The sequence below is a fragment of the Bos taurus genome, chromosome 12 (assembly GCF_002263795.3).
Source record: "Bos taurus isolate L1 Dominette 01449 registration number 42190680 breed Hereford chromosome 12, ARS-UCD2.0, whole genome shotgun sequence".
Lineage (NCBI taxonomy): Eukaryota > Metazoa > Chordata > Mammalia > Artiodactyla > Bovidae > Bos > Bos taurus.
This window is the reverse complement of record NC_037339.1, coordinates 2536077-2559280: the sequence shown is the minus strand read 5'-3', so window position 1 is coordinate 2559280 and position 23204 is coordinate 2536077. Positions and strand designations below refer to the sequence as shown.

At 37.3% G+C, this 23204-nt stretch overlaps 1 protein-coding gene across 1 annotated transcript in view; it reads right to left on the bottom strand.

Moving 5' to 3' along the window:
- Positions 1-23204, bottom strand: part of DIAPH3 (diaphanous related formin 3) — a 563614-nt gene that overhangs the window by 185167 nt on the left and 355243 nt on the right. The window contains 1 exon segment of the mRNA NM_001192614.2: positions 22989-23153. Coding sequence (NP_001179543.2) covers positions 22989-23153 — 165 coding nt within the window.

Below are 23204 nucleotides of genomic sequence, written 5' to 3'. Positions count from 1 at the left end.
TCCTGGCTTTTACATATCATTGTGCATTATTTATGTTGCCTTTTTGTAAACAGAAGTTCTCAAATTTACATAGTAGCCAAAAACCTCTTTTCCTTCATTGTTCATACCTTTAATACATTATTTAAGAAATCCTTCTGTACATGAAAGACAACGATATTCTTCCATGTTTTCTCCTCAAATTCTTAAATGATGTTGTTCATATTTCAGCACCTATATTATTTAACTGGGATCAACATTTATGAATACATTTGTGAATAAAATGAGGTATGATTCCTCATATTATTTAATTTTTTCACATGAAAAATGAGTTGATCCATAATGATTTCACAAATAGCCTATCCTTTCCATCACTGACTTAACAAAGCCACTTATCTGGATTTTAAGTGTTGATGCTTTGGAGCTGTTTCAGTCCATTTGATCATTGTATCCATGTCTGCACCAATACCATGCATGTGTGCATGGTAAGTTGCTTCAGTATGTCCAACTCTTTGCGACCCTGAGGACTGTAGCCTGCCAGGCTCACCTGAGCATGGGATTCTCCAGGTATAAATACTAGAGTGGGTTTCCACGCCCTCCTCCATGGGATCTTGCTGACACGGAATCAAACCCACGTCTCTTTTGTCTCCTACAAAGGCAGGCGGGTTCTTTACCAGTAGTACCATCCATTCTGTTTTAATTATTATAGTGTATTAAGGTGAGCCCTCTTCACCAAATGATGGAAATTTAACTCTTAACTAATACAGTACAGTACTCAAGAATGAAAAATATAAAAACTGGAAAAGAAGAAGCTAATTACTTCTTATGTTATCTATGAATAATTCAAAAAGGAACCAACAGGAAAATTATTAATAAGAGACTTTATCAATGGAATATATAGAATGAACTATTTTATACACTAGTTATAAAATATTGGAAATTGTAATTTTTTAGAAAGAAATCATTTGTAATGAAATAATAAATGATAAAAAGAGAAGATACAGATAACAAAATATTTTTTTTCTTCTTCTTTAGAAATGACTTCACTATTCTCAGGCCTTTGCTTTGTCATCTATAGTTCAAAACAGACTTATTAAAGTTGTTGAAAATGCCTATTACGATTCTGAACAGAACTACTGATTCTGTAGTTAATACAGAATTTATATCTCTATATTAGTATTTAATCTCTCCACGTATGAACATGATATGGCTCTCCATTCAGTTCTGTCTTTTAAGAAAGTGAAGGTGAAAGTCACTCAGTCATGTCTGATTCTTTGTGACCCCATGGACTATACAGTCCATGGAATTCTCCAGGCCAGAATACTGGAGTGGGTAGCCTTTCCCTTCTCCACAGGAACTTCTCAACCAGGAATCAAACCCAGGTCTCCCGCATTGTAGGCAGATTCTTTACCAGCTGAGCTACAAGGGAAGCCCAAGAATACTGGAGTGGGTATCCTATCCCTTCCCCAACAGATCTTCCCAGTACAGGAATCAAACCGCAGTCTCCTGCATTGCAGGCAGATTCTTACCAACAGAGCTACTGTCTTTTTAAAGTCTACTGAAAAAAACTTAGAATTTACACCATTCAGGTCTTTTGTTATTTGTATCTTCTCTTTGTTGCCATTTATTATTCCATTGTAAGTGATATCTTTCTAAAAAAATATAATTTCTAATATTTTGTAACTAATGTATAAAATGTAGTTCATTCCATATATTTCATTTATAAAGTCTCTTATTTTTAACAATTTTCCTGTAGGTTCCTTTTTGAACTGTTTATAGATAACATAAGAAGTAATTAGCTTCTTCTTTTCCAGTTTTTATATTTTTCTTTCTTGAGTATGTACTGTATTAGCTAAGAGTTAAAATTTCATTAGGTGATGGAAATTCACATTGCAAGATAGAAGTTTCAACTAGATTATTTCCTTTGTTTTAAAAACTGAAAAAGGGTTGGATTTTATTAAGCGTTTTCTCAATGTATTGAAACTATTAATGTAGTGATGTAAATAGTCTAACAAAACACACACTTCCATTTCTGAGATAAACTCAACTTGGACATGGAGAATGTATCCTTTTGAACATTTGGTCATAATTTTTTTTACACTCTATTAGTTTAGAATAATCAATTAAAAATTGAGAAACCTCATCTATAAAACTTTTCAGGCCAAGTATTTAATTTTTTGGCAGATTTGAAAAGTCATTAAATTAAAATTATTTTGGAGAAAACTCTTGAGAGTCCCTTGCACTGCAAGGAGATCCAACCAGTCCATCCTAAGGGAGACCAGTCCTGGGTATTCATTGGAAGGACTGATGTTGAAGCTGAAACTCCAATACTTTGGCCACCTGGTGTGAAGAGCTGACTTATTGGAAAAGACCCCAATGCTGGGAAAGATTGAGGGCAGGAGGAGAAGGGGACGAGAGAGGATGGGATGGTTGGATGGCATCACCAACTCGATGGACATAGGTTTGGGTGGACTCTGGGAGTTGGTGATGGACAGGGAGGGCTGGCGTGCTGCGGTTCGTGGGGTCGCAAAGAGTCAGACACAACTGAGCGACTGAACTGAACTGATAGACCTATTCAAGCTTTCTATTTCCTTTAAAGTCAGTTTCAATACGAAATCTTCTTGCTTATGAACTTATCTATCTCATCAATCTTTCCAATTCTGGCCTGCAAATTTCTTATACTATGCTTCTCTTTTTAGTATCTTTTACATCTAGAGTTATATTCCTTCTTATATTCTCCTTACTTTTTTTTTCTTTAATCAATCTCTTCAGAAGTTTAACTGTCTTTCCAAAATAACTACATTTTGGTTTTTAAAAATTCTCTAAAGTCACTTTTCTCCCTTCATTTCCTTCTGTTTTTTTTCTGGATTGTATAACTGTTCATAAATTTCTCAAGTCAGATGCTTAGTTTATTAACTTTGCCTTTCTGGTATTTTATTTTTTTTAATTTATTCAGTTTTTAATTGAAGGATAATTGCTTTACAGGATAATGTTGTTTTCTGTCAAACTTCAACATGAATCAGCCATAGGTATACATACATCCCCTCCCTTCTGAACCTCCCTCTCATCTCCCTCCCCACCCATCCCCTCTAGGTTGATTCAGAGCCCCTGTTTGAGTTTCCTGAGACACACAGCAAATTCCCATTGGCTATCTATTTTACATATGGTAATGTAATTTTTGCTGAGGCTGAAACTCCAATACTTTGGCCACCTCATGTGAAGAGGTGACTCATTGGAAAAGACCCTGGTGCTGGGAGGGATTGGGGGCAGGAGGTAAAGGGGACGACACAGGATGAGATGGCTGGATGGCATCACTGACTTGATGCACATGAGTTTGGATGAACTCCGGGAGTTGGTGATGGACAGGGAGGCCTGGCGTGCTGCAATTCATGGGGTTGCAAAGAGTCGGACACGACTGAGTGACTGAACTGAATTGAACTGAATATAAGTTTCCATGTTACTCTCTCCATTTAATACAAAGAATAGCATATAAATTTCTTTATATCACTATTTCTGTGCCCCACAAATTCTGATTTAAATACTGTTCTGGTCTATTTTTTTCTATGATTTCTTCCTTGATACATGAGCTACCTAGTATGTTTTTATATTTTTTTCTAAGTGGTTTTAAAACATCACCCTTTTAAATTTTATTTCACATTTCATATTATTGTGGTCAATGAATAAAGTTGAAATTTAGAAATTTATTAAAATTTATTTCAAATCTATTGGATAAGGAAATGGCAACCCACTCCAGTATTCTTGCTGGAGAATTCCATGGACAGAGGAGCCTGGCTGGCTGCAGTCCATAGGGTCAGAGACAGTCAGATCCAACTAAAACGACTCAGCACACACACATTTCAGATCTCTAGTATATGATAAACTTGATAAAAGATCCACCTGTGATTGAGAAGAATGAGTGTTCTTTAATTGCTGGGTGGGGTTCCATATACATGTATAATTGAATTGTTTAAAGCTCCCATGTCTTTAGTAATATGTTTATGCTCGACTCATCTGTAAGTCTATGGGGTCGCACAGAGTCAGACACGACTGAAGCAACTTAGCACCAGCAGCAGCATCTGTAAGTTAGAGAATTTTGTTGTTGTCCAACATAATGCTATATCTGTCAACTTATTCCTATAGTTTATCATATTTTACATGTCTGCCTTGGTATGTTATAATGCACATTCAAGTTTTTGAACTGTATCATTCTGGTGAATTAAGCTTTTTATCATCATGAAGTAATATTCCCTTAAGTCTATTTTATGTTTTTCAGATCTTACACTATTCCTTCTATTTGTCCTCCTTTATCTATGCTCCTTTTAGACATTTTTGTGTGCTTGTTTTACTTCATATATCTTTCTTAATCCATTTCTCCTCTTCCAGTTTGGAACTTACACTATTTTTTACTGGCTATACTTGTAATTTTATCACACAAATTAACAAAGTTTCAAGTTAATTGATATTTTGACCTCCCTTCTTCCTCTTTGAACAATACAGGGAATATAAATAGCTGAACTCCAAACAACATCTCTTTCAAATTACTTAACAATTTGTCCAGTAGTTAAGTTCTATCCCATTCACTGCAAAAGGAACTACACATTGTTTTATTGTATACTTTATTGCTAATTTTTTTCTTAAAAAGAAAACTGCTTCTTGAAATGTCTCCTTCAGAGCAGGGGTAAGCAAACTACAATTCTTGGATTAGTTACATATTTTTATGAATACAGTCTTACTGGAACATAGTCACACACATTCATTTATCTACTGCCCATGGCTGTGTTTGTAAGCTATAGCAGAGCTGAGTAGTTGCAACAGAGACTCTAAGACCTGCATGTATTTACTATCGGATCATCAAAAAGGCTGCCAAACTCTCCTCTAGAAAGTCTTCTAACAAAGGGGTATTCACAGGAAACACCTTTATTATTAGTTAATTTGTAATTGGTTTAGTTTTGTCCTTGTTCTATAAAGAGCTTATGCTGAATATCCCATTTTAAAAGAACTTTTTTTTCTTAACACTTGAAAATACCTCAGTTGTCTATTTGTTCCCATTTTTGCTAACAGAAAGTTATTTGCATTTAATTGTTGATGCACACCGATCATGTGTTTTCTTTCTGTCTACATTTAAGATCTTGTATTTTACTATTCTAAAGTTTCACTACAATATTTTCTTCAAGTGAATTTCATTTTATTCATCTGGCTTGGCATAGGTTGTGCTTCCTATTCTGTAGATATTTGATATGGAAAACTCACAGCCATCATTTTGAATGTTGTCTTTCATTCATTCCTTTGAGTATCTATTTGAGACGTTTCATTGTAAAGGATGAAGGCCTTCTACACACTGTCTTCCATGTTTCTTAACTGTCTTATACACTTCTAATCTTAGTCTCTCCTTGGATTGTATTCTGGACAATTTCCTTAGAGCGAGTGTCTAATTCAGCATTTCTTTCTTCAGCAGAGTCTAGTTTGCTGTCTTGGTGTTGTAGTTCAGTCACTCAGTCGTATCAGACTCTGCGACCCCATGAACTTCAGCCCACCAGGCTTCTCTGACCTTCACTATTTCTTGGACATTGCTCAAATTCATGTCCACTGAGTCGGTGATGCCATCCAATCATCTCATCCTCTGTTGACTCCTTCTCCTCTTGTCCTCAATCTTTCCCAGCACCAGGGTCTTTTCCATTGAGCCAGCTCTTGGTATCAGGTGGCCAAACTATTGGAGCTTCAGCTTCAGCATCAGTTCTTCCAGTGAATTTTCAGGGTTGATTGCTAATGAATATTCAGGTTGACTTCCAATGAATATTCAGGTGGACAGTGACTGTAGTCATCATCCACAGTGATTTTGGAGCCCAAGAAAAGAACGTTTGCCACAGTTTTCATTGTTCCCCCACCTATTTGCCATGAAGTGATGGGACTGGATGCCTTGATCTTGGTTTTGTGAACACTGAGTTTTCAGCCAGCTTTTTCGCTCTAATATTTCACCTTCATCAAGAGGCTCTTCAGTTCCTCTTCACTTTCTGCCATAAGGCTCGTGACATCTGCATATCTGAGGTTATTGATATTTCTCCCTGCAATCTTGATTTCAGCCTGTGCTTCATCCAGCCCGGCGTTTCTCATGATGTACTCTGCATATAAGTTAAATAAGCAGGATGACAGTATACAGCCTTGACGTACTCCTTTCCCAATTTGGAACACCATGTCTGGTTCTGTTGTTTCTTAAGAATTCAGCATACAGATTTCTCAGGAGGCAGCTAAGGAGGTCTGGTATTCCCATTTCTTTAAGAATTTTCCAGTTTGTGGTGATCCACACAGTCAAAGGCTTTAGCGTAGTCAGTGAAGCAGAAGCAGATGTTTTTCTGGAACTCTCTTGCTTTTTCTATGATCCACCTGATGTTTGCAATTTGATCTTTGGTTCCTTTGCCTTTTCTAAATCCAGCTTGTATATGTTGAACTTCTCGTCTCATGTACTACTGAAGCCTAGGTTGAAGGATTTTGAGCATAAACTTGATAGTATGTGAAACGTGTGTCTGCTGTTTAATGCATGTTTAATTTCAACCATCATACTTAGATTTTCTTAAATTATATTTGGTTCTTTTGAAAACCTACTTGGTCATCTTTGGTAATCTTCAGTTTCTCTCTTTAATTTCATCTGCTATTTCCTTTAACATTTCACAAATTGTAATTCAATATGTAGAGTCTCAGGGTTCTTACAGATCATTTTACCATACAACCCCTTGTTTCTCTGTGTGTTTGTTGATTGTGATTAAGTGTTCTTATTTGATTAAATTTAATTTGTGAGAATTTTAAGGATCTAAATTATAACTGCCGCCTGCACAGACCTTTTAATTTGCTTCTATAAATAATCAGGTATCATTTGTAACCTGTACAAGTTTAATTTCCTTTTGTCCTTTGACCATAAAGAAAGCTGAGCGCCAAAGAATTGATGCTTTTTAACTGTGGTGTTGGAGAAGACTCTTGAGAGTCCCTTGGACTGCAAGGAGATCCAACCAGTCCATTCTGAAGGAGATCAGCCCTGGGATTTCTTTGGAAGGAGTGATGCTAAAACTGAAACTGCAGTCCTTTGGCCACCTCATGCGAAGAGTTGACTCATTGGGAAAGACTCTGATGCTGGGAGGGATTGGGGGCAAGAGGAGAAGGGGACGACAGAGGATGAGATGGCTGGATGGCATCACTGACTCGATGGACGTGAGTCTCAGTGAACTCCGGGAGTTGGTGATGGACAGGGAGGCCTAGCGTGCTGCGATTCATGGGGTCGCAAAGAGTCGGACACGACTGAGCAACTGATCTGATAGAGAGCATACTGGTTAGAAGGAACAAATCTTAAGTCATACTGTCTTTGTTTTAAACTCCACCTGGCACTAAATAGCTGTGTGACTTGTATCTCAGTTTCCTCTTCAGTAAAATGGGCAAAATAATACTTAATCAGGATATTGTAAGAATTACATAAATTAATACATGAAAATGGCTCACAGAAGTGCCTGACACACAGTAGCCCTTATATAAATGTTAGTGCCTATTCCTACTATTATTAGTAATATTATATTACTACAAACTTATAAAATTATTTTCATTATTACTATATCATTAACCAAATACCTCAAATACACAATTATTTATCCAGCAATAAATCAAGGAAGAGCCACTTTCCAGCTTACGTCGTTTATATACTTCTATCAAAAAATGGGCTAATGCCAGTTTTCACAGATCTTATGAGAATTATAAATTCCTTCCATCCAGAGACGTTGGAATATGATTGGACATGGAGTTGATAGGAAGCACTATTAAAGCATGCATACAACACAGTTGGATTACTTGGCAGGGAAAATAAAGAGTTGAATTAAACATGGAAGTTAGATGTATTCCTGACTTCAAGTCTAGCTATTTAGCACTAAAGACTTAATTCTTATATATATGAATTGCACTTACACATATACTTTATGGGGATACTGTAATAATTAAATGAATTAATACATTTAAAGGGCTTACAGAAGTGCCCAGCATACAACACACACAGACGCTCACATTGTTTTTAAAAATCTAATATACTTTATGAGACTTTTTTTTTCTTCCTGGAAGAGTTTAGTTTTCTGTGCTTTCCCAAAAAATTCCTCACTTGAAATTTGGCATTTTTGATAAATTAACTTAAAACATTGCCCAATGATACAATTAATAATTGCTTTATTTTTCCCTCAAAGTAAAATTTTTTTAATTTATTTTTAGTTGGAGAGTAATTGCTTTACAATATTATGTTGGTTTCTACCTTACATCAACATAATCAGCCATAGGTATACATATGTGCCGTCCGTTTTGAACTTCCCTCCCACCTCTCACCTCAGTCCACCCCTCTAGGTTGTCACAGAGCTCCGGTTTGGGTTTCCTGTATAAATTTTAAAAAATCAATGTGCCTATCACCCTCTCCTCAAAAAGCCTAAGAAATAGTGTATATTTCAGGAAAAAAAAAAAAGAAAAAAATCAATGTGCCTATCACCCTCTCCTCAAAAAGCCTAAGAAATAGTATATATTTCAGGAAAAAAAAAAAAGAAAAAGAAATAGTGTATATTCCAAATAGGCCTTTACTTGACAAACATATGTCGTATTTATAAGATAAAATTGTACTAAAATATAAAATTTTGAGTACACAAGTAGACTTGCACAGATCCTGACTTTCTGATTTTATTTCTCTATTTGATTGTTGCCTATTTAAATAGTTTAATCTGCCCACCTCAACACTGTTCAACACAAGATAATTTCTTGTATATTTCTATAACAGAAAATTCATGGCAATTTTATTAAATAAAAAAAGTTATAAATATCTCCTTGTCCAGAGTTACATGCTTGTCAACATTAACGGATATTTAAGCTATGTAAGCCAAGAAATTCTTAGTACAGTTTTTACTAAACTCAAAAATCTTCTCTTCTTGCCTAAGTGGTCAATTTTGTCTCAAGTCCTTGAAATGAGATAAGACAAAGTGAATTTAAATCTGCATGCTTTTCAGAGAGATGGGTATTAGGACTATGAAGACACAGGCTAATTTTCTCAAAGTAAACAATCATAGAGGAGTCTAGCACATTCCCACTAAATGCTTGTTAGGACTTTACTGCTACTGATGCTGCTAAGTCACTTTAGTCGTGTCTGACTCTGTGCGACCCCATAGACGGCAGCCCACCAGGCTCCCCCATCCCTGGGATTCTCCAGGCAAGAACACTGGAGTGGGTTGCCATTTCCTTCTCCAATGCATGAAAGTGAAAAGTGAAAGTGAAGTCGCTCAGTCGTGTCCGACTCTTAGCGACCCCATGGACTGCAGCCTACCAGGCTCCTCCGTCCATGGGATTTTCCAGGCAAGAGTACTGGGGTGGGGTGCCATTGCCTTCTCCAGTTAGGACTTTACTTAACCTTAAAAAGAGGCAATACTCAGCTTTATTGCATGACTGCTTCCTAGAAATTCTTCACAACTACCTTAAAAATGCATTCCTGTACTCCTACTTATATGGAACATGAAAGAAAAACATTAGATAATTACTACCAGTCAAAAAGCCTCTAAGGATATAAAAGGTAGATCTGATCTATGTATCAGCTTTCCATCAAAATTATTTTTTAACTAAATATAACTACTTCATGAAAAACAAATTTATTCTTAGAAACCTCTATTTGCAATAATTACAAGGTAGATGCTTTAGAAAGGCATCTAGAATGACAGTAAAAATTAATCAAGTTATGTCCTCTGGTATTACCAAATCCAATTAAAAAATGCTATCAATGAGAACTGCGAAGCATGGTATCCTGGCACCAAAATTTCATCACCTTAACATTCACGACAAGGTGTTATTAGCTGAACTCTCCACGACCTGTGAAACTTATGAAAACAGAAAACTATCCTTTGAGAATGTCCCAAAGGATGCACAGGTGCTTATGATTAAACAGTTTTAGCTTCAAGTTGCTCTTTACCAAATTACATATTAACTCATTAGGGACTTAATGTTACTGGCCTTTCATGATCATGCTATGAGTTTGTTTGCAATTCCTTCAAGAACTTTCTAAAATTTTCAAATAAATGAGATTTTTCAAACTATTCAACAACGTATTTAACAAATACAGTATGAAATGTTCATAACTAAGATTTTCCCGAAGTAGAACTTGATTTTTCCATTAAATATGTTTTCTTCACTTGTATTTGGAAGTGATATACGATAAATATTTTCTTTTTATATCCCAATCAAAAGGCTAAATAAAGGCACGACTAGAGACAAGACAGCAACCATGAGGAAGAGTGCTTAGAGACAGGCCTGTTGACAGGACAGCCTTTTTTTTTAACTATTGTTAATCAGTTCTTCAGGGAAATTATCCAGTCAAAACCCAGCAACCTTCATGTAAACCTGGTAATGTTTAAACATAACACAAAAAGTAGCCTTAACTCAGGTGTTTTTTTTTCCCTCCTTCTCTCTCTTTGCTCAGAGCATGGAAGACCAGTATATTTAATGTACAAAGAATATGCCATTTTATTCACTTTCATTTGTGGTATGCTATTTAAGTGCTATCTTTTCAATTATGTGAATTAATATACTTATTATGATCTATCAGCTATTTAGTTGAGTTCTTTTTTCTCCATTATCAATTGCCATGCTTATTACTGTATTAAAATAATCTAGTCTTTCCAGATAAAGAAGATGCAGTACATATATAAAAAGGAATATTACTCAGCCCTTAAAAAGAAGGAAATAATGCCATTTACAGAAACATGGATGGACCTAGACTGTGGCACAAAGTAAGTCAGAAGGAGGAGAAATATCATATGACATCCCTTATATGTGGAATCAGGAATGATATAAATCAACTTACTTACAAAACAGAGACACACAGACGTAGAAAACAACTTATGGTTTCAATGGGAAAGGGAGAGTTAAGAGGTCTGGGAAGGTCATGTACACATTGCTATATTCATAATGGATGAACAAGGCCCTATTGTATAGCACATGGAACTCTATTCAGTGTTATTGCCAGCCTGGATGGGAGCGGTCTGGTGGGAGAATGGATGCACATATATGTATGACTGCGATCCTTCGCTCTTTACCTGAAACTACAATAACACTGTTAATTGGCTATACCCCAATATAAAATATTAGGTTGGTGCAAAAGCAATTTCAGTTTTGCATTGTTGTACTTTGCTGTTTGATATTAGAATACATTCTTAAATAAATGTGATTACATTATTTTAAAAAATTATCTAGTCTTTACTTTGTGAGATATTATTTCAGTAAACAAAATATTTAAAATGTAAGAGATACATTAATACAAATCACCAGTAATTTATTCATACAAAATCTGTCAGTCAAATGCATTTATTATCCCACTGAGCAATGCATCGTAAGAAGAAATCTTTTAGGAAAAGAGAAAAGTTAAGCCAATTAATCTAGGTGTAATCGAGAAAAAAGATTAGAAGAACCTAACAGAATTCATTTTCAAGTTGCAAACCCAAATTTATTCAGCACCTGGAACCGATGTAATTCTTTAAATAAACAGACACTAAAGGATAACAATTAAAGAAGATCCAATAGAATATTTATTTTGTTCTAGGTTTGGAGCTTTATACTTCTAAGTATGATCTCGGAATAGCAATAGTTCCAGTGAAGGTAATTTTCAAATTGTATCCCCAACAAAATCAGGATAGAAGACACTCCCCATTAGAAATATATAAGCTGGCTTGACAACCAATCCCAGGAACTTTCCATGATTTTCTTCTCTCTGATAAACTACAGTAAGCCCATCTTCAAAATTTCAGGAACACATAGAAGATGCTTAGTGCCCTTGGAGTTCCTGCTGGTCACCTACTTGGTCTATACAGTAATCATCACAAATGTTGACAAAAATCAATTTTGGGTAATTTAAATGACTTGGCAAATGAGATTTGTGCTAGCTGCCCTATATACAAAAATTTTACACTAAAAATATCTTCTCATTGGATGATTTCATTTTTATTCAGCAAATCACTAGTTTTAGTATTCATTGGAAAGATAAGTTGTATTTAATCGACAAAAGCAGCAGGACAAAATGAGTTACAACTGATTTTATATTTGCTTACTACACAGTATCTTTCAATCACATGAAACAAAATTCAACTTAAAGTCCGCAAACATAAAAGATAAATCTTTAACTAGATGAAACATAACTTTTACAAAACTGTAGACATAATTTAAAGAAGAGCTATTGATTGAAAATAGGTAGCTATTTATTTCCAAGTATTGTATAAAGAAGCATAAACGAGATAAAGTATTTAAACTATCAAGCTTACTATAATGAAATGGAAAAGTTGAAAATTACTTGTATTCTCCATAGAGAACTCACTTATTTTGAGGGTAAACAAACATTATGTCATCTGATCTTCAAACTGTAAAATCCCTAAGAAACGCAAGCTGTTATTAACAGGGAGCTGGGGCTCAGTAAGTTAGGTAACCTGCCAAAGTCACACCACCCAAGGCACTCGAAAGACAGAGCCTGCACAGCCAGCCAGGAGTGTCTCCCTGCTGTCTCACCAGTCGTGACAAGGAGAGCAAAACGTCACTATTACAAACAAAGCTGAGGCTTATCACAGCGAGAATTCAGCAATCAGTTAAAATGTGAAGAAATCGAAGGGAATTCTTTTTCTTGATTGTAATCAAACGTAATTCAGATGGGAGGTATATATGTGAGAAACAAAATTGAGGGAGTAACAAACTGGACTTTATGGACTAGAAAATAATAATTGGAATGTTCAGCACATATATCAAAACCCAAAGCACACACACACAAAAAAACGACAGTGCTCCTCCAACTTTTGTGTATCCAACAGTAATCCCTTTTAAAAGGCAGGGATTGCTTACTGCTGACCTCAAAACCCTAACCCTAAACTGAGGTGTCCAGATATATACGGTCTTTGAACTTCTTTATAAAGCAGGATGCCTAGTGATTTTTCCCAGTACCTCAACATCCCAACAGACAATGTGCATGTGACCAGGATAAAAGCTACATGAATCAAAAAGTCTGGCTTCTTTAAGTGTAAGCACATCAGTTCTATACATGAATATATAATACGGTAAACGTAAAAAGTCTACATAGTTCAGTTGAGTTCAGTCACTCAGTCGTGTCGGACTCTTTGTGACCCCACGGACTGCAGCTAGCCAGGCCTCCCTGTCCATCACCAAATCCCAGAGCATACTAAAACTCATGTCCAGCGTATCAATAATGCCATCCAACCATCTCATCCTCTGTCATCCCCTTCTCCTGCCTTCAATCTTTCCCAGGATCAGGGTCTTTTCAAATGAGTCAATTTTTCACATCACGTGGTCAAAATATTGGCTATTCAACTTCAGCATCAGTCCTTCCAATGAATATTCAGGACTGATTTCCTTTAGGATGGACTGGATGTATCTCCTTGCAGTCCAAAGGATCTCAAGAGTCTTCTCCAACACCCGAGTTCAAAACCATCAATTCTTTGGTGCTCAGCTTTCTTTATGGTCCAATTCTCAGATCCATACATGACTACTGGAAAAACCATAGCTTTGACTAGACAAACCTTTGTTGGCAACGTAATGTCTCTGCTTTTTAACAGACTGCCTAGGTTTGTCACAGCTTTTCTTCCAAGGAGCAAGTGTCCTTTAATTCAACGGTTGCAGCCATTATTTTCTTGGAGCCCAAGAAAATAAAGTCTGTCGCTGTTTCCATTGTTTCTCCATCTATTAGCCAAGAAGTGATGGGACTGGATGCCATGATCTTCGTTTTCTGGATGTTGAGTTTTAAGCCAACTTTTTCACTTTCCTCTTTCACTTTCATCAAGAGGTTTTTTAGTTCCTCTTCACTTTCTGCCATAAGGGTGGTGTCATCTGCGTATCTGAGGTTATTGTTATTTCTCCTGGCAATCTTGATTCCAGCTTGTGCTTCTTCCAGCCCAGCGTTTCTCATGATGTACTCTGCATATAAGTTAAATAAGCAGGGTGACCATATACATTCTCGGCGTAATCCTTTTCCAATTTGGAAGCAGTCTGTTCATGTCTGGTTCTAAATGTTTGTTCTTAACCATATAGATTTCTCAGGAGTCAGGTAAGGTGGTCTAGTAGTCCCATCACGTAAAGAATGTTCCACAGCTTGTTGTGATCCACACAGTCAAAGGCTTTAGCATAGTCAATAAAGAAAAAGTAGATGCTTTCCTGGAATTCTCTTGCTTTTTCTATAATACAACCCATGTTGGCAATGTGATCTCTGCTTCCTCTGCCTTTTCTAAATCGAGCTTGAACATCTGGAAGTTCTCAGTTCACATACTGTTGAAGCATAGCTTGGAAAATTTTCAGCATTACTTTGCTAGTACGTTCAGATCAGATCAGATCAGTCACTCAATCGTGTCCGACTCTTTGTAATCCCATGAATCCCAGCACGCTAGGCCTCCCTGTCCATCACCAACTCCCAGAGTTCACTGAGACTCACGTCCATCGAGTCAGTGATGCCATCCAGCCATCTCATCCTCTGTCATCCCCTTCTCCTCCTGCCCCCAATCCCTCCCAGCATCAGAGTCTTTTCCAATGAGTCAACTCTTCACATGAGGTGGCCAAAGGACTGCAGTTTCAGCTTTAGCATCATTCCTTCCAAAGAAATCCCAGAGCTGATCTCCTTCAGAATGGACTGGTTGGATCTCCTTGCAGTCCAAGGGACTCTCAAGAGTCTTCTCCAACACCACAGTTCAAAAGCATCAATTCTTCAGCACTCAGCCTTCTTCACAGTCCAACTCTCACATCCATACATGACCACAGGAAAAACCATAGCCTTGACTAGACAAACCTTTGTTGGCAAAGTAATGTCTCTGCGATGAGTGCAATTGTAAGGTAGTTTGAACATTCTTTGGCATTGCCTTTCTTTGAGATTGGGATGAAAACTTTCCTTTTCCAGTGTGGCCACTGCTGACTTTTCCAAATTTGTTGGCATATTGAGTGAAGCGCTTTCATGCCATCATCTTTTAGGATTTGAAATAGCTTAGCTGGAATTCCATCACCTCCACTAGCTTTGTTTGTAGTGATGCTTCCTAAGGCCCACTTGACTTAGCACTCAGATGTCTGGCTCTAGCTGAGTGATCACACCATTGTGGTTATCTGGGTCATGAAGATCTTTTTTGTATAGTTCTCCTGTGTATTCTTGCCACCTCCTCTTACTATTTTTTGCTTCTGTTAGGTCCATATCATTTCTGTCCTTTACTGTGCCCAGCTTTGCATGAAAAGTTCCCTTGGTGTCTCTAATTTTCTTGAAGAGATCTCTAGACTTTCCCATTCCATTGTCCTCTAATTTTTTGCACTGATCACTGAGGAAGGGTTTCATATCTCTACTTTGCTATTCTTTGGAATTCTGCATTCAGATGGGTATATCTTTCCTTTTCTCCTTTGCCTTCAGCTCCTCTTCCTTTCTCAGCTATCTGGTAGGCCTCCTCAGACAACCATTTTGCCTTTTTGCATTTCTTTATTCTTGGGGATGGTTTTAATCATCGCCTCCTATACAATGTCACAAACCACTGTCCATAGTTCTTCAGGCACTCTGTCTATCAGATCTAATCCCTTGAATCTGTTTGTCATTTCCACTGTATAATTATAAGGGATTTGATCAGGTCATATCTGAATGGACTAGTGGTTTTCCCTACTTTCTCAATTTAAGTCTGAATTTTGCAATAAGGAGTTCATGATCTGAGCCACAGTCAGCTTGTGTTCTTGTTTTTGCTGACTGTATAGAGCTTCTCCATCTTCTGCTGAGAAAAATTTAATCAATCTGAATTCAGTATTGCCCATCTGATGATGTTCACGTGTAGAGTCGTCTCTTGGGTTGTTGGAAGAGTGTGTTGGCTATGACCAGTGTGTTGTCTTGGCAAATTTCTGTTAGTACTTCATTCTGTACTCCAAGGCCAAAATTGACTGTTAGTCCAGGTATCTCTTGACTTCCTACTTTTGCATTCCAGTCCCCTATGATGAAAACGACATCTTTTTTGGTGTTGTTTCTAGAGGTCATCATAGAACCGTTCGACTTCAGCTTCTTTTGCATTATTGGTTGGTGCATAAACTTGGATTACTGTGTATTGAATGGTTTGCCTCGGGTATAGAGAAGATTTTGTCATTTTTGAGATTGCACCCAAGTACTGCATTTCAGACTCTTGTTCACTATGAGGGCTACTCCATTTTTTCTATGGGATTCATCACCTACAACAGTAGATATAATGGTCACCTGAATTCTGTTCACCATTCTGGTCCATTATAGTTCTCTGATTTCTAAAATGTCGATGTTCACTCTTGCCATTTCCTGTTTGACCACTTCCAATTTGCCTTGATTCATGGACCTAGCACTCCAGATTCCTGTGCAATATTGTTCTTACAGCATCGGACTTTACTTCCATCACCAGTCACATCCACAACTGGGCAGTGTTTTCGGTTTGGCTCCAGCTCTTCATTCTTTCTGTACCTATTTCTCCACTCTTCTGCAGTTGCATATTGGGCACCTACCGACCTGGGGAGTTCATTTTTCAGTGGCCTTTCTTTTTGCCTTTTCATACTGTTCATGGGGTTCTCAAGGCAAGAATGCTGAAGTGGTTTGCATTCCCTTCTCCAGTGGACCACGTTTTGTGAGAACTCTCCACCATGACCCATCCATCTTGGGTGGCCCTACACAGCATGGTTCATATCATTGAGTTAGACAAGGCTGTGGTTCATGTGATCAGTTTGGTTAGTTTTCTCTAAGTGTGGTTTTCTTTCTGTCTGTTGTCTGATGGACAAGGATAAGAGGCTTGTGGAAGTTTCCTGATGGAAGGGAATATTTGTTGGGGAATATCTACATAGTTAGATATGTCTAATTAAAACAGAAAAATATTATATTCTTCAAAATAAAATTTATTAGAAATTTTGTTTTTAAACATGTTACTTATAAGACGACAAATAACAAAGGAATTCTAAGAAGTAAAAGCACTTAGACGTATCTGTCGAAGATGCAATGTTTGGCAATATAAATGAGGTATACGGTGAAATTTGCTCAAGGAGTTAAGAGTGTTGTTTCAATGTGCTACTAATTCTGGTTAAAGAAAGAAAGTAGCAAAAGACCTTTCAATGATAAAGAACCTAAGCATTATCAGGATAAGAGGTGAGAGTCTTGACAAAGAAACCATGTAATTTGAGCCTAAGGATGTAAAAGCAGTTTGAACAAAATTCTGTAACGTGAAGATGAGTGGGAAGTGGGACCAGGACAAACATATTCTTCAAAGTCACAGTGACCAATGAGAGAAACTAAGATTAGCCTTAACCTCTAACAACAAACACAAGCATGCTACAGCTGTTGGATAAAATAAAGACGGACAAAAGGGTTCTTTTAAGATCCGACAAAAATTCATCAGTTCATCCTGGAGAAGCATTTTATCCCTATTCATAACAGGTCCATTGGTAATGGCATATAACAATGAGTTTAAAACCAGACCAAAGTGGAAAGCAATCATTGTTATGGAATAGTACATGACTGAAGGCACAAATTTTGGTGAAGTCTCATGCCTGGTGGGCCACCAATTCCCTCAGCCTACAGTGTGAGGTCTGACATTCCACCTAGTGCCTCCAATTTGAACTTTATCCCCCACATCAGTCTTACAGGAAATAAAAATCCATTACAGAGAGGTACTGACTCTCTACCCCTCCCCTTAACCCTCACCTCACCACAAGGGTTTGTATTAATAGGCCTCTAATTTTAAAAGTGAACATTTTAGGCTTTGAAACAGAACCAGACCTGCAAACATTTTTCTATCATGCACTCGTCAATGTAAACAGAAAATTATTCTATGAAGGGGTGAGGAAATGAAGAATGCTTTGTGATGATTCCCTCTAGTAAGTTATCAAAAATACCCTTAGAAATTACATTTGGACTTTTCTTACAAACTCTCTGACGAACAATGTAGTTAGAAATGGTATTAAAAATGAGAAAAATACAGGGTGTGGAGTAAGGCAGCCCTCCGTCTGACCCCGTGCATGGCAATTCTGAAGCAGCTCTGCTAAGGCATGGACTGTTATCCTCCGGCCCATAGTTTCCTCCAGGTAACATTCTGTACCTCACTAAAATGCTGTGCAGAAAGTGGGATGACACATGAAGAGCATCTAGGACAGGGTCCTAGCAACTCCATCAGTGGCAACTGTATTTGGCTGAAGATAATAAGAAAAATAAAGCTAAAACATTACAATGGAAGCTTACTCCCTAATTCTTGATAGCTGATCAATAGTTCTAAACAGATACCATTCCCAATGAGCACACCGCCCACAACAGATTGCTAAAACAACAATAATAAATTGATTCCTAGTTGAGAATCCCCAACTAGAAAAGATTGGGGCAAAACTGCTGTCACAATGAACAGCTGTTTCTCAGAGGAAGCCACAAGATCATGAAAGCCTCCCTGTTAAAACAGACGAGAATACACGTTCCTTTGTTAACTAATGCAAAAAGGGTCTGCGAGAGGAAAAAGGAAGGAAGGAAGGAAGAGGCGAGGGAGAGAAGAAGGGAAGGACAGAGGGAGAGAGAAAGAAAAGAAGCTGAACAGCTCTTCCTATACACATTAGATGGGAGATTCTAGTAACACTGGGAAGACTCCCTGGACTAGCATCTCCATTTGGTCACCTGTTAGCTGTGTAACAATGGGCAAGTCACTATCTCTCTAAGCCTAAGTTTCCTCATCTGTAAAATGGGAATAATCACAGTACACATACCACATCTATTTGTTGTTATAAGGATTAAATGATAGAATAGGACCTGGCATTTGACTGACAGTAGATGTGTTAGCTATGAGAGAATGTCACCCACTGTAGTTGGGGGCATCTGATACTAGATGAAGAAAAGTCTCAGCAGAGATCAGAAAGGTGAGCACAATAAACAAGCCAGGCAAAATATGGAGGGAGTGCACCGGGCACTGGGAAAAATAAGGAGAATGACCTGAACTCCAGAGCAAACACTCCACAGAAAGCTGCTGTAGTAGAGGGCAGGTGTAGAATGAGTGCTCCAACTTCTTATGTGCAATACCAGACAGATCTCTACTTTCTGGAGAATTTCCTGCTCATTCATGACCTGGGTCACTAATGCCTGTGAATGATGTAACAATGTGAACATATTTTAACATATTCAGCATGTTAACAATGTAAACATATCTTAATAGAAACTTAAAGAGAAAATATGTCTTTGTTTAGTGTATTTTTAAAAAATTTTATATTGCAAGATATTTGCTTCCTAATATTGTACTGGTTTCTGCCATACATCAACATGAATCAGCCTTCCCTCCCGAACCCCCTCCGCCACCTCCCACCCCAGACCGCCCCGCTAGTCGCCACCGAGCACTGGGCTGAGCTCTCCGTGTCACACGGCAAATTCCCACTGGGTATTTCTTTTACATATGGTAGTGTACGTGTTTCCATGCTCCTCTCTGAATTCGTCCCACCCTCTCCTTCCCCCACTGGGTCCACAAGACTGTTCTTTGTGTCTGTGTCTCCACTGCGGCCCAGAACATAGGCTCATCAGGATCATCTTTCTAGATTCTATACACATCCATTAATATACAAGCAGCTCAATACCAGAAAAACAAACAACCCGATAAAAAAATGGGCAGAAGACCTAAACAGACATTTCTCCAAAGACATATGGCCACAAAACACAAGAAATGATGCTCAACATTGCTTATTATTAGAGAAATGCAAATCAAAGTTACAATGAAGTATCACCTCACACTAGTCAGAATTGCCATCATTTAAAATTCTATGAACAATAAATGCTGGAGAGGATATGGAGAAAAGGGAACCCTCTTGCACTGTTGGTGAGAATGTAAATTTACACAGCCACTATGGAGAACAGTATGTATATTCCTTAAAAAACAAGGACTATGACCCAGGAACCCCATTACCATATGACCCAGCAATCCCACTGCTAAGTCACTTCAGTCGTGTCTGACTCTGTGGGACCCCATAGACCTAAGCACCCCACCAGGCTCCCCCGTCCCTGGGATTCTCCAGGCAAGAACACTGGAGTGGGTTGTCATTTCCTTCTCCAATGCATGAAAGTGAAAAGTGAAAGCGAAGTCGCTCAGTTGTGTCCGATCTTTAGCATGGACTGCAGCCTACCAAGCTCCTCCGTCCATGAGTTTTCCAGGCAAAAGTACTGGAGTGGGGTGCCATTGCCTTCTCCAAGCAATCCCACTACTGGGCATATACTCTGAGAAAACCACACCTGAAGGAGACACATGTACTTCAATACTCCAATGTTCACTGCAGCACTTTTTACAACAGCTAGGAAATGGAAGCAGCCTAGATGTCTATTGTATTAATGTGACTTTCCAGAACAACCTTCAACATATGAAAGTTCCACATCTATCCCTAATATTTTCATACTAACTCACTGAAATTAGCATAGTTTCTGAAGTTGAATAGTATGGAATTAAACAGCAACCTAAGAGATCAGAAGACAATGACAAACAGACATTTATTTCTCAGTAATTTCTATTAGTCTTGACACTGTGGTCTTTCTAAACGTCTCCCAATTAAAAAAAAAAAAAAAAAAAGGACACAATCTCTAAAATTCAAGGACTATAACCATAAAAAAAGGAAGAAAAAATCTGTCTGCAAAATTGTACTTCCCTTATAGTCTTCTTTATGCTTAATTTTATTCTAAAGAAAATTCCCTCTCCAAATTATTTATTCAAATACAGTATTTTATACTTAGCTCTAATGATTTTAATTTAGTACAACATGAATATGAGCGAGTGTGTGCATGTCTGTGTATGTAGGAAGTGTGTGGTAGCAGGTACTTTCAGGAGCCATGTGAACTCTGAAACAAACTATAGCTCTCACCTTATCACCCTCCACCTTGAACCTTTCTCCACTCAAACACTTTTCCCTCTGCCCACCGCCTACTAAGGATGCTAAGTTACCCACAGAAATCCTACCAGATCTAAGGCAGATGTGGAATTAGATGTGATTCAAAACCATACAATATGGACTTGGTCTCTTTCTTCATTTGCTCAAGTGGGGAACAGAAACAGCAAAAGGATGCAGAGTTATCAGGAAGACTGGCTGATACGTGTAAGGCATTTGGAAAACTATCTTGTTCATAGAAAATACTCAGTATCTGATGGGTATTATTATTTTGTAATTTTATGTCATGGATCCTCAAGACCACCCTTAGGTTTGATAATTTGTTGGAAGGAGCCACAGAACTCAGAAACTTTGTTATACTCGCTGTTACAGCTTCTTACAAGGAAAAGATACAGAGTAAAATCACAGTTGTCTTCTCCCAGTAGAATTTCATTATTCCAGCAAGGACACGTCACAACACATGTGATATGATGTACTGCCAAGAAGGGAAGTTCAACCAAGCCTTGATACCAAGAGTTATTGAGGAGGTCAGTCATGCAGACCAGAATGTAGACCACCACCACCATGAATGACCTTGGCCCCTCAGTCTTCAACACCACACAAAGGATGAGGCGACACAGTATGGTCCCAGGCCCCAGGTGAACAAAAACAAGTGTTCATAATAAACCACATTTTTTTGCATAACTATCTAGCTTGGCCCAAGGTCCCGGGTATACAAAAACTACTTTATTGGGCAGGATATTCCAAGAGTTTACAGTTGTTCTCCCCAGAGCCAGCCAAGGACCAGCAATTTCTTTGAAATGTGCAGGGTTTGAGTACCTCAAGTTTACTGAGTTAACCCGTCATGGCATAATAATTAAGCAACTACCATGTACCAAGAGCTGTGATACTTAATACTTATCTCATTTAGTATTTAAATACTACCCTCAGAGAAGAATTAACATTTCCTTTTACAAATATGGAAACTGAGGCTCAAAAATGTTACAAGTATTTATAGTCATATAACTAGTGTGGAATCCAAACCCTGTTCTCTCAAACTGTAAAGCCTTTGCTATTTCTACTAAACCATGTTGACTCATAAAACATAAAAATTAAAGTAGCATATTATGCAGTACATCACACATATGGGCACATAAGTATATCTAATAGTCAAAGTTTTTTCTGCTAGTGAAAAAATAATTTTGAAAAACACTGTGAATTTATGGAGGAAGTAAACTAGACTTGTGAACCAATTTTCATTTAAAATATTGACTTTTTATTGAAAGGCTATCTAGTCATAATCAGGTGATTATAACTAAGTCCAATAAATTCAGCAATAAAGCTTTCCTGAAATTAAAAATAAATTCAACCTTCTTTAAATTCAATCTTTTTTTTTCTTTATACCTCAAAAGTTTTTAATCCCCAAAAACATTTGCTGAAACACAACAGTGACTCACCCATCTATTACGAACAATGTAATTTTTCATCGTAGAAATGAAAATGTATCACCAGTTTCCCTAGGGAGACAACAATGCTTGCTCACTTTAATATGTGTGTGGGTTTTTTCCCCCATTTAATCAGCTAATACTTTTCAAAAGATCTTTTTAATGCTTAAATGAAAGGATTCCACATCAGAGACCTGACCTCCCTATTAAAGCATCTAAAGGAAACCCTAGGAACTTAAAATCCATTCAAAGGCAAATCGCAGGTAGCTTATTGTACAATGCATTAAGAAAAGAAAAGGGAAAAAAAAGCTTCATAAAAACCGTACAGAATTTGGTGAAATTATACCACAAAAATAAAAATTTATCTTAAGCATAAAGAAACAAATTCAGAGCCAAAAACTTATTATAAAAGTGCTTTGTAATCAGCCAGGAGGGGAGTCTTTATGAAAAACTTCAGAATTTGTCACTTTTTCAATCAAAATTTCTGATTACAACTTAACGTTGGGAAGGCCCAAAAGAGAACAAAACACACATTTTTCAATAGATTTAAAAATCTAAAATTTTTACAGCTAAATTTCAACATCTGAAAACGTAAGTTTTACTACAGACAACAGGAGTAGAATGAATTACTAAACAGTAAATGAAGTAATATAGATATAAATACTTTTTAAAAACAAATTAAGATTTTTAACATACCATAAACATGTTTCTGAAGTTATTCAAATCAGTCAAGAAGTCTTCTACGGACACCTTCTTCACGTCGATGGCATAGTACGCCATTATATTCTGGTATAACTTGTCCATGTTTTCATGTAATTTTGAAAGTTTCTCATATTGTTCTTTTGCACTGATAACAAAGCTGTATATTATAGTTAAGGTACTCTGAAATTTACAAAGAAATGTTTTAGGGAA